Source organism: Bombina bombina, chromosome 10 (assembly GCF_027579735.1).
Source record: "Bombina bombina isolate aBomBom1 chromosome 10, aBomBom1.pri, whole genome shotgun sequence".
Lineage (NCBI taxonomy): Eukaryota > Metazoa > Chordata > Amphibia > Anura > Bombinatoridae > Bombina > Bombina bombina.
Window position 1 is genome coordinate 108652673 of NC_069508.1, and position 13379 is coordinate 108666051.

General features: G+C 34.2%; 1 protein-coding gene across 1 annotated transcript in view; it reads left to right on the plus strand.

Annotated features, from left to right (window-relative positions):
- The first annotated feature begins 1847 nt into the window (after window positions 1–1847).
- Window positions 1848–13379, plus strand: part of ASTN1 (astrotactin 1) — an 896761-nt gene continuing 885229 nt past the window's right edge. The window contains exon 1 of the mRNA XM_053693303.1: window positions 1848–2121. Coding sequence (XP_053549278.1) covers window positions 1848–2121 — 274 coding nt within the window. The remainder of the gene's footprint in view (window positions 2122–13379) is intronic.

Sequence of the window (13379 nt, forward strand, 5' to 3'; positions counted from 1 at the left end):
GAAAAATTGATAATAGGAGTAAATTAGAAAGTTGCTTAAAATTGCATGCTCTGTCTGAATCATGGACGTTTATTTTTTACTAGACTATCCCTTTAAAGGGACACTGAACCCAAATTTTTTCTTTTGTAATTCAGATAGAGCATGCAATTTTAAGCAAGTGCCGGCCCATTTTTAGTGAATAATCTGGGTTATTCTTGCTGATTGGTGGATAAATTAATCAACCAATAAAAAAGTGCTGTCCAGAATTCTGAACCAAAAAAGAAACTTAGATGCCTTCTTTTTCAAATAAAGATAGAAAGTGAATGAAGAAAAATTGATAATAGGAGTAAATTAGAAAGTTGCTTAAAATTGCATGCTCTATCTGAATCACAAAAGAAAACATTTGGGTTCAGTGTCCCTTTAATTTTTTTTTTAATTATTTTTATTAGACTTTTTTGTTTCGGAAAACAGTAAACCAGAGCTCTGAGATCGCTGTAAGGGTTGAAGCGTTAAAGGCGATTGCGCTCCACTTGTAATATAAGCAAAATTAAAATAGCTCGCAAAAACACAATTGCGCTGGCGCAAAACAGTTTGTGCCTCACTTGTAATCTAGCCCTATATATCTGTAAGAGCTTCCGTCTATCTTTATAATTCTGTAAACTGCTAAAGTCTGTACTAGTAATAGCAGTTAGCTGAGCTCATCAGGTACTTGTACTTAAACCTATCCTGTCATTGCACAGATGCTGAAGTTGCCTGATATAATATACAGAATATTTTAAGATTGTTATCCTATACATTTCAGGAAATGCTAAACATCCCAGCACCTTGTTGTGTATATTGAATTAGTCAGCTCATGTGAGAAACAGGAACACACTGCATCTATAGTCAATCAGAGCACGCTCCATCCATCCATCCCTCCCTCTCTCCTCCTTCCTCCTCTCTTTCATTTTCATCCTCCTTTCATCTTCCTCCAATCGCTACTGCCTACAGACAAAGAAATCATCACTGTGCTTGGGGTCTCCATAGCTGCTTCTGCTACGGCTGCTGTGTGCCCTGGGAAAAAAAAAAAAAAAAGGTTCACTATCCTTCTCTTTTGCAAGGAGAAACGTGAAATAGAGAAGAGAGGGAGGGAGCAAAGAAAGACCAGAGAGGGGGGGGTGAGAGAGAAGGGAGAGAGAATTCAGAAGGAAAAATAAAAAGGAAAGACAGATGGACAGAGGTGATAGGCAGATGTGCTTGTGGATAGATGTGTTTTATAATGTGCTCACTGGGAGTGTGTTTGAAGAGTAGAAAGGTATTGCATTTGTAGTGAGCAGTTAAAGAGGATATTGTGGATGTACATGTGTAATATCTGCAGATAGTGGTTCCATAGTGATTGCCAGGTAGGGAAGAAATGTGTGTTTGTGTCTGCAGTGAAGGATTTTGCAGCTGTACTGTGAGTCTGCTTAATGGGGATATATTTATAGACAAATGCTGAGCTTAAATTTACTATCTTAAAAATGAAACTGCTTTTGAAAGAATAACATATATGTTTTTGAACATAGCAAATTATTATTGTTTGTGTATTAATGAAGAACCATAAAAATAAGTATTATTTGTCTTGAATATGGAGAAATATTAATTGCTTCTGTTTATTTGGATTTTATGAAAAATATTCTCAGAAGAAAATATAGATTTTTTTTTTTTGATAATTAATAATACTTATAAGGTCTGTTGGTCTCTGCCTGCAAAGAAAAATACTAAGCGTGGTGTCTGCATATAGTTTATATGTGGTGTGTGACAAGATCACCTTTAGAGTGTGTTTGCCTAGACAGGTACAGTGGAATAGATTCTGTGTGCCTGTAACAAGAACAGTTGAGAGACTAAAGATGGCTTCTACCGGTGCTTTCTGGCTGCTGTTGGTCACTTGCCTCTTGATATCAAGATGTAATACTCAAGAAGACTCATCCAAAGAAGTAGAATGCAAAATGAAGAGTATTACTGTATCTGCTCTTCCATTCCTTCGTGAGAATGACCTAAGCATCATGCACAGTCCTTCTGCTTCTGAACCCAAGCTGCTGTTCTCTGTCCGGAATGACTTCCCAGGAGAGATTGCAGTGGCTGATGACCTGGAGAATACAGAGCTGCCTTACTTTGTGTTAGGTGAGTGCATTCTTAATTCAAACATCTTCATCCAAATTTCACAACATCATATATAAATACATTGCATATACTTCTATGCCAGCAGTGAACATGTTACTAGGCCATTGTAATGGAGATAAATTAAAGAGTGCAAAATGTTGGCCTAAAATGTAGTATTTTTCATCTGATATGAAACTTGTAAACTTTAAAAGTTCATACATTGTTTATCCAGGTTATCTCAGTTGGGAGTCTATGCATCTATTTGTCATTTCAAAGCTTTACATTGTATGGATTTAGACTAAACTGTAATACTTTGTAGAATATTTCACTGGTAAAACATGGTTATGAATTTATTATTTACCTTAATCTCTCAACTTGGGTCATCTAATTTAGAATTATTTCAAAGAAGTTTGGTTTAACTGATATCCTGCTCTTTATGTTTGTAAAACTTAGGTGTAGTTAAATCTTGGTAACCTACTATATACATATGAGCAAATGATTAAATATTTGTATGCTAAGTTTTGAATTTTCATGTGTCAGATACAATAGCCTAACCTAAAAAAGTTGAATATGTATGTTATTAACCTTCTGAAACTAAATTTTAATACAATTGAAATTTAAAGGCAAATTGTACTCAAAAAATGTTCTATGATGCTTATGAATGACCAGACTTTGACCATGTTTTAGTAAACATGGTTATTTTACCTGCTCTCGTCCAAGGTAATCCTGATAACCTGGCCTGTTGGGGAGGGATGAGAGAGAGCATACAGTTTTAAACAACTTTCCAATTTACTTATATTATCAAATTTAAATTTGGAATTTAAACTTTTAAAGTAAGATCCTTACATTTAAATAAAAATGTAAAAAAAGAATACTATTGCATTAAAAAGTTAAAACCACATTTCTACTGTGTGCTTACAAGTCAGTTTAATGCAACAATGAAAGGTACTTTACATCTAATCAGAAATCAATTTAAACAAGTCAAATGAGAAATTCAGCCTTTTCGTTTGTTACAAAGTTTATTTTTTGACAGCTAAAATATGTCTGTAGCTGGACTTTTGGCTGACTTGGCTTAGTAGAGTTTAAATGACCTCATTTGACTTTTCTCAGATGACTATATTACTCAAATCACTTTGTAGCTTTTGGATAGGCCTGTGTGTTTGATGACGGCATTGCTGCTAACGTTAAGTGGCACTCAAATACATTTTATATTAAGGCTTCAATAAAATTAAAGTCATTGTAAAGTTTAAGGAATTAATACCCAGTATCTAAAATAATCTTAAAAAACATGGGCACTTTAATTCATTAAATTTTACAAAGACGCTTCTTTTTTAAATACTTACTATTACTTACCATCTCCTACTGTATTTAGCATATCAATGACAAATCCGGCTTCCTCAAATCGTTGTGTGCCCCACGAGCTGGAAGCTGAAGGGGGCACAGAACAATTGGAGGAAGCTGGATTTGTCATCGCTTTGCTCAATACAGTAGGATATGCAGGGGGAGGATCAGCGTTATGTTTACCAAATTTTAAATAAGAAGCGTCTTTGTAAAGTTTAATGAATTAAAGTGCCCCGGTTTTTAAGATTATTTTTAGAAACTGGGGACTAATTCCTTAAACTTTACACCTCAAAGCAGATATGGGTGAAGTTTTCAGGGAGTTTGTTAAAAATAACAGATACTTGTTTTTATTTCAGTATTTTTCAAACAAATAACTTTCCCTTTACTGAATGTAAGCATTTAAAGACCAAACTTAAAGTGAATGTAAATTTTGATGCTAAAGTGCCAGGTTTTGATTAAAAACAGGGGCACTTTAACTCATCAAAATTTAAATTTCACTCGTGTTGTGAAAAAATACTTATCTTTTAAACTTGAAAGCCGCTCCAGCTTCCCCCGGTCGTCGCACGCTATTTCTGACGTCAGAAATGATGGATCGATCAGTCTCCAATCACGGCTTCCCCCCCTTGGGAATCAGTGTCTGATTCAATGCCGTGATTGGAGGAAGCCGGATTCCTCATTTTAGACCCAGGAAGAGGCTTTGCGATGGGCGGGGGAAGCTGGATCGGCTGTCAAGATTAAAACGTAAGTATTTTTTCACAACACGAGTGAAATGTAAATGTTGATTAATTAAAATGCCCCCGTTTTTTATCAAATTTTTAAAAACCGGGCACTTTAGCATCAAAATTTACATTCACTTTAACATTCAAATACTCAAATACTAACATTTGAATGCTGATGCTCAGAGATTTTAATTTTAACTCATGTGAACCAGTATTCGTATGTAATGTTTATTTGTTAATTTACAAATGTTAATACAGATAAAAAAGCCTTTATCCAAACTGCTTGGGACCAGAAAAGGTTTGTATTTCGGAAGAGTTTGGATTTTGGAATATTCACATTTGTAAACTGGGACAGTTTGGAGAGAGGATGGAACAAAGTGTAAACAACAATAGCTTATGTCATTTAAGCAATATTTACCTTTCATTATACAGCTTGTACATGTAACCTAAAGGTTATAGTTTTGTATATATAAAGAAAGATAGTACAGTACTGTAACCAGAACGCTAATGTTTGTTGTTTTAAGTAAATATAGACTATTAAATGCATTTTAGAACACAAAAACCAAACCAAAGACCCAGGCAGAGAAGATTGTGACTTATAGGCAGGTAAACCAGTCATTTTTTATCAATTTATTTAAAAAAAAATATTAATTAAAAAGTTTGGATTTCAGAAAATGTTTGTATTTTGGAATTCTGGATTTGGGGATTTGTATTTGTTCTATAGTCTATTGAACAGCATTACATTGTCATGGGGAACATTTATTCAGCCCAAATTCAGACAGGTGTCCATCTATAGTGACAAAAGGCAACAAATTCTTGTCATAACTACAACCACAAAAAAACACAAAACTTTATTTTGTATAGGCAAAAAAAGCCTCAGATTTGGTAATAGATGTTAAAAACATAAAATCGGCATTGGGCATGTTCAAAATTATATACACTTTTGTCATTAACAAAGATGCTATAAAACTCTCACAAATGCTTGTCATTAAAGGGACATGAAACCCAAAAAATGTTTTTCCAGGATTCAAACACAATATATAATTTGAAACAACTTTCAAATTTGCTTCCTTTATCTAATTTTTTAAAATCTCTTGGTATCCTTTGTTGAAAAGCATATCTAGGTAGGCTCAGTAGCTGGGAGCTAGCTGCTGATTGGTGACTGAACATTTATGCATCCTTTTATTGGCTTACTGATGTGTCCAGCTAGCTCCCAGCAGTGCACTGCAACTCCTTCAAGAAAGAATACCAAGAGAAGGAAGCAACATTGATGATAGAAGTAACTTGGATAAATGGTAAATAGATGCTGAATTTTGGGTTTTATGTCACTTTAAGAAGGTACTAATAAACATGTATTATGATTAGGCATTCTAAATGAAAAAAATAACACCCATAATAAACCCTTTCATAAAAAAAAAAACATGTCACCCAACCCTTGCCATTACCTGATAAAACATTTTTTAGCATGTCTTTAACTAGCAGTAGTGAAAGATTTATTTTGAACATGATTTGCATGCTCAAAATTCAAGCCACAAATAAGTAGCGGACCTTTTCAAAGTCCATGCCAAAAACCAGTAGCAGACCTTCTCAAAGTCCATGCCACAAACCAGTAGCAGACCTCCTCAAAGTCCATGCCACAAATCACTAGCAGACCTTCTCAAAGTCCATACCACAAATCAGTAGCGGACCTTCTCAAAGTCCATGCCACAAACCAGTAGCAGACCTTCTCAAAGTCCATGCCACAAATCACTAGCAGACCTTCTCAAAGTCCATACCACAAATCAGTAGCGGACCTTCTCAAAGTCCATGCCACAAACCAGTAGCGGACCTTTTTAAAATCCATGCCACAAACCAGTAGTGGACCTCCTCAAAGTTCATGCCACAAACTATTAGCGGACCTTCTCAACAGTGGGCCCTGGTGCGAAAAATGTTTTGGGCCCCCCAAAGCTAACTTAGTAGTAAGCAATAGTAATAAAATACATGCTGCTCCGTGAATGATTTTGAAGCTAGATAGACCTACCTGCATTCTGCACTAATATAAGGCTCCCCTGCATTAGGACTGAACAGATTCTGCACACACCTATGTATAGACTGGATGCTATGGGCCCCCTCCAGAACCTGGGCCCTGGTGCCGCTGCACTTGCTGCACCAATGGTAGTTCCACCCCTGCCACAAACTCTAAATATTAACAGCCATGTTATAAGAATGTATCAGAAGATTTTTTTTTTCCTTAATAGGTGTTCTCTATAAACAGGCATTCAAAAATAGGTAATACATTCTTGTAATTACCAAGCATGTTCATGAACAAGTCAAACATTTTGTCTTTGAGAAGCCTTTAAAATAATGTAAACAATCTATTTATTATTAGGCATGTTAAAAATGTCACAACCTTTGTGATTAATAGGGAGGTACACAAATACTACACAAACTCTTGTTAGTATTGTGCATGCTAAAAAATACGTCACAAACAGTTGTCATTACTAGGCATGCTAAAAGACAGTCTCACGATCTTATAATAATTGGGTATGCTAAAATAATGTCATTAAAGGTTTCTCAATTCTCATTACTAAGCAAACTCAATTAGCAAAAATAATGCAATCATCTCTCTTCATTACACGACAAAGTTAAAGGTATGCATAAAAATAGTTGTGAATATACAATGACCTTCTATCAACTAAAACGAAGTCAGGTTAGCTCCTCCATGAAGTCAGTTGTAAAGTCAACCTTAATAGGAGAATTGCATATTAAAATTTGCTTTAAGTTAGTTAATATAAGAAAATAGCTGTATTGCTAGTACAGTGTTAAATTGCTGAACTGAAAACATAAGTAAACTAGATCAAATTTTGGTTGACTTGTCAAGTCTCGTCTACTTAACTTCTAAGGTTGTGGATTTTAGTTCATATCATCTATCTATCATCATCTATTTATCTATATACACACTAATTATTAGATTTTGTACTACTTAAAGTTTGTGAAAAGATGAATAAAAGCAAATGAAAAAAGTTCAGCCTATAGAATCACATTTTGAGAAGTCTTTTTGTAAGGCGGCTAATTATAGTCAATCAAAGTGAATGTAAGCCAACTTTCATAGAATGTCACATTTTAACTGTTTGACTCTACAGATTTTTACCAATTTGTTATGACTGTTATAAAGTTATCTGAATAGTCAGGTGGAAATAAGCCTCAAAGTCTTGTCATTTCTCACACTCGGGTATGAATTAATTGCTGACATTTCTCCAGGTGTGTGCATGTTAATGGGTCCTCTTACCTAAAATTCTGACATTGAATGATTCTTGTGAAGCTCTAAACTGTTTGTAAATTCAAATTTTCTCAATCCATCAGAAAAATATTTGTTTCAATAATTTGTTACTGACCTCACACCATATTATCACATGTGATACTTAAGACCCCTCACCATAGCCATTACTAATCCAATCATAAGAAAACCTTTTTGCGCCAGTTATTCACGTTATGAGCCAGAATACAAATGGAGCGTATGAGCTATAAGGGGTTTATTGCGGGGATTTGCACTCATCAGACTTACAGCTCATATTATGAGTTGAAGGTAAACGTGATTGCTTGAGCGCTATCGCGATTTACTCTAGAATGATTACCGTGACAGTTCTGGTTAACTGTTTTGCAAAACTAAAAGGTGCCACATAAAACATCACAAATAAATTACAAATTAAGTTACACTCATAATAACACTATCTAATAAAATAATAAAAATTATTTAAAAAAATATTGCACACAAAAGTTATAGGGGCTCAAAGATATGAGATCTAAGGTGTTAGAAAAAAAAGAGGCAGGCAGAGGGCTTTAAAGGGACATGAAACCCATTGTCTTTTTCTTTCATGAGTTATAAAGAGCAGGCAATTTTAAACAAATTTCTAATTTAATGTGTGATTGGCTCACCCATGTGTATTAATATTTCTTCAATAATGGATATCTAAAGAATGAAGCAAATTAGATAATAGAAGTAATTTGGAATGTTGTTTAAAATTGTATTCTGTATCTGAATTATAAAAGAAAAAATTTGGGTTTAGTGTCCCTTTAACATTGAGATACATACATATCCATCTCTAATGATAGATATATATATACACACATAATATGTATGTATATGTGTGTATATATGTATTTACAGACATATATACACATATAAACACATAAATGCATATGTATACATATATAGACATATATAGAAGTGCATTGGAGTCCTTTGTAGTTAAGTAGCTGAAAACATGAAAAATTCTATTCATGCAATATTTATTTTATTTTTAATAAAGGTTTTAACATTCCAATGTTTTGTACAATATGTTCTATGTATTTTTAAATAGACATTCCTATAATATCTGATGGTATTTTGGTACTATATATATATACACACCATCAGATATTTGTATACTTCAATGTGAAGAACATTGTAATATTAAATATTCATATTTTCATGTTGAGTTAGTGTACATGAGAATGTACGATTGGGTTTGCGTGAGAGTGGGTAGATTTTTTTTCCACCGCTTTTTTTCTCCATTGACTTCTAAGGGAGGATATTGGAAGTTTGGCTTTTTGTGCTAGTCGCGTAAGCCCAGTGCAAAAAGATTACTTCTAGCGCAATAAACGCTTGAGCTGAAGCATTAATTAGCGCTCTACTTGTAATCTGGCCATTTTATTTTTAAAATCTTTTTCAAGACTTACGTGCTGTTGGAAACTAGATATGTGCATGGCGAAAAAATTCTGTTCGGTTCGATTCGGATTTTTTCGCATTTCGGTTCAGAATCGATCCGAATCCCGAATTTTACGAATTTGGACGAATTTCCGAATCGATCCGAAACGAATCGCACATGTCTATTGGAAACTGATACCGACCATTGTTCTACAGCATCATGAATTTTCATATATTGTTTTACATTGTTAAATACACATTCTCAGTGCACATTTTAACAAACACAATTGTTTCAAAATTCATTTAAACGTTAAATCATGTTTACATGTAAAATATTAGCATCAAAACATTAATTCATAATTTAAATGAATAGTTTGAACGCTTTACAAGTTTTTGGGCCAGATTACGAGTTGAGCGCAAAATATCGCTTACACTAAAGTGTTTTTGCACTAAACTGAGTAGTACCAGCACACGCTAATGTGCACTGATATTACGAGTTAGGTGCAATGCGAAAGCGACTCATGAGTGCATTTCCATAGGCTCCAATGGGACCCTCATTCTGATGCCGTTATACACGGCTCTTAACATAAGCGCAGTGAAGGGGGTAAGTAGCGCAGCAATGGGCAGCAATTTTAAATATATATGTATATGAATATATACATATATTTTAGTGTGTTAATATGTGTATATTCACATATTAACACTTAAATATATATGTATATAAGCAAATACATATATATTTACAGGGAACACACAGTTCCCATAGACCACAATGTAAAGGCACTTTTCAGTGCTGTTTATTTTATAACACCCCACACCCACCAACTTTTAACCCCTTAAAACTGCCTAGTGCAGTATTTTTTATTTTAAAAAAAGCTAAAAAAAAAATTCATAAAAAAAAACCCCGTCTTTTTTGGGGAGCATTTGGGGTACTTTTAGAAAATTAACCAGAGATCTCATTTCTGGCTAATTTTCTATGTGCTAATTGATACTGCGAGCTCGCAGAAGCAATAACCAGCCACTTGTAATAGCTGGTTATTTATAGCATGCCGGCAAACGGACAAGTTTGGACCTTACCAAACTTGGTAAATTTGGGCAAACTTGTAAACTAGCCCTTAATTGTGAATTGGCACAAAATAACCAAGAACTTTTCCTTTAAATACACATTCTCAGTGCACATTTTAACAAACACAATTGTTTCAAAATTCATTTAAATCTTAAAACATGTTCAGTAAGTAAGTAAAATATGAACATCAAAACATTAATTCTTAATTTAAATGAATAGTTTGAACACTATAAAAGTTTTAGGGCCATATTACGAGTTGAGCGCAAAATATCGCTAACACTAAAGCAATTTTGCACTAAACTGAGTAATACCAGCACACGTTAATGTGCACTGATATTACGAGTTATGTGCATTGCGAACGCGACTTCACATTGCATGAAAGCATTGCGCTCATGAGAGTGCGCTTTCATAGGCTCCAATGGGACCCTCATTCTGATGCCGTCATGCACTGCTCTTAACATAAGCGCAGTGAAGGGGGTAAGTAGCGCAGCGATGAACAGCAATTTTAAATATATATGTATGTAAGCAAATACGTATATATTTACAGGGAACACACAGTTCCCATAAACCGCAATGTAAAGGCACTATTTTCTAACACCCCACACCCACCAACTGTTAACCCCTTAAAACTGCCTAGTGCGGTATTTTTTATTTTTAAAAAAAGCTAAAAAAAAATTTCATAAAAAAATAAAAGACCCTCTATTGGGGGGCATTTGGGTCACTTCTAGAAAATTAACCAGAGATCTCATTTCTGGTTAATTTTCATTGTGCTAATTGATATTGCGAGCTTGTGGTAGCAATAACCAGCCACTTGTAATAGCTGGTTATTGATTGCGCGCCGGCAAATGGACAAATTTGGCCCTTACCAACCTTGGTAAATTTGGGCAAACTTGTAATCTAGCCCTTAATTGTGAATTGGCACAAAATAACCAAGGAAGAGTTAATTAATTGTAATATGTTCCAGAATTATTGGTAATGTAATAACAGGTGGTTTAAATTATATCCATGGATTGGAATACATTTAGCACGAATGCCAAATCATAATCAGGTTCAGGACTATGAAGCATATCCTAATTTTAAAATGCTCTATGTAATGATTTAGCTTCCAGTTCATCAGAATGTTTACGCAAAAACACATGGAAACTGGGTAGTTTTTTTGTAAACTTATTTTTAAAGACCATTTGAGAAAAACCATAGTTTGAATTTGTAATTGACAATTGATACAAGATTAACCAATGAAAGAAATATAAGAGAGAGAGAGAGATCTTTCTCAATAGACGCTTCTTTGCTAAACTGACCATATTGCCGCTTTAAGAAGGAACACATATGAAAAATACATATGTGAGGGTTCTTATACAAAACATTTCTTTAAGCAGCCCTGAAAACAGCCCTGGCATATGTATTTTTCATATGTGTCTCTTTTTAAAGCGGCAATATGGTCAGCCTATTCTTTGCAGTACTTAATAGGCACCTAAATGGGCATGAAACACTATATTTTTCTTCCATGATTCAGATAAAAAAATACAATTTGAAACATTCCAATCTACGTCTATTATCTAATATGCTTCATTCTTCAGACATCCTTTGTTGAAGAAATAGCAATGCACATGGGTGAGCCAATCACATGAGGCAGCTATGTGTAGTCACAAATCAGCAGCTACAGAGTCTATTTAGATAGGATATCAAGAGAATGAAGCAAATTACATAATAGAAGTAAATTGGAAAGTTGTTTAAAATTGCATGTTTTTTCTAAATTATAAAAGAAAAAAACTTGGGTTTCATATCCCTTTAATAATAGAACAAGAATATAAGGAAGACTACTGAGGTGGGGAGTCTATTAGTAACAACCGCACCCAAATGATAACAACAAAAAATATATTCCATTCTAAAAAGAGGCACATCAATTATTTGCTGACTACAGCAATACTATAAAATATTTAAGCAAACAAATCTTTTATAATAAAATAAAATGAATGTATATAATATTGTTTTTTAAATATACAAATAGGAAATAATTCATAACTTAGGTTTAAAGAACATATATTCACTCACCTTTAAATAAACATTAAAAGCAATAGAATTGCATAATCAATTAATAATAACAATGCAATAACACTTATTACATTTTAAATTAGCAGTAATTTGTTTTCTCACAAATTTCAAAACTTCATTTAATTTCCTTGCCCACCTTATCATAAGACAGCCATCAGCCAATCATAGGATCAAATATGTATACACTGTAAAATCTTGCATATACTCAGTAGAAGCTGGTAGCTCAGTGTGCATATAAAAAGACTGCATAATTTGATAATGGAAATGCATTGGAAAGTTATTCAAAATTGCATACTCTATGGGAGTCATGAACTTTGACTTTTAGAGTGTTGTTTTTTTGTTTGTTTGTTTTTAAGATTATCACCGATTCGGACACACACGTTCAAAAAGGTAAATAATGTATTATTGCTCCATATGCATTTAAAGGGAATTCTACTAGACTTAAAGTGAATGTCAATGTTGATGAATTAGTGCCCGGTTTTTAATAATCCTGTTAAAAACAAGGGCACTTTAATTCATCAAAATTGACATTTCACTTGTTTACTTCAAAAACTTACCCTTTAATCCTGGCAGCCGCTCCAGCACTTCTCCGCCCGTCTCAAGCCGTCTTTGCGGGTCCAAAATGATGAATCTGGCTTCCTCCAATCACGGCGTTGCATCAGGCCAAGATTTCCCCGGGGCGGGGGAAGCAGTGATTGGAGGAAGCCAGATTCGTCATTTCTGACGTCACAGAGGCTTCCGACGGCCGGGGGTATCGCTGGAGTGGCTGCCAGGATTAAAAAGTACGTTTTTGAAGAAAACGAGTGAAATGTCAATTTTGATGAATTAAAGTGCCCTTGTTTTTAATAGGTTTATTTAAAAACGGGCGCTAATTCATCAAAATTGACATTCACTTTAATTACTGAATTTGGGTCCATTGTTACATCACTCTATATACACAGCACCTACTGTGGGGCCTGTTTTCTTAATATAGTAAATCTAAACAGCCAGTTTTTCATTTTACATAAGTGCAAATACCGTAGAAGTAATGCAATTACTGTAAGATAATACAATTTTTAATTATTTGACATTTAAGTGATATTGCACAGGGGTCTACTCACTTCTGTTGTATTCTCTCAAGCAACAAAAGTCAGTGAACCTTTCATTATCTGAGATTCAAATCTTTTATGTTTTTTATTACTTCGCATCTCCACCTTTATTTTTGATGACAGACTAAATACTCCTTGGCATGGAGGATACCAGTGTTGCACAGATTTCTGTAGAAATGTTCTGTCATTTTTCAATTTTTGCTACCTTTTACCTTTGCTGTAGGGGTTATGTTGTGCTACTTTTGTCATTATAATAAATACCCAAAGTTGTTCTATAAGATTCAAGGCAGGCAACATACTTGGCCGGGTCATAGTTTTCACTGTTTTTTTTATTAGAAATTATTTTG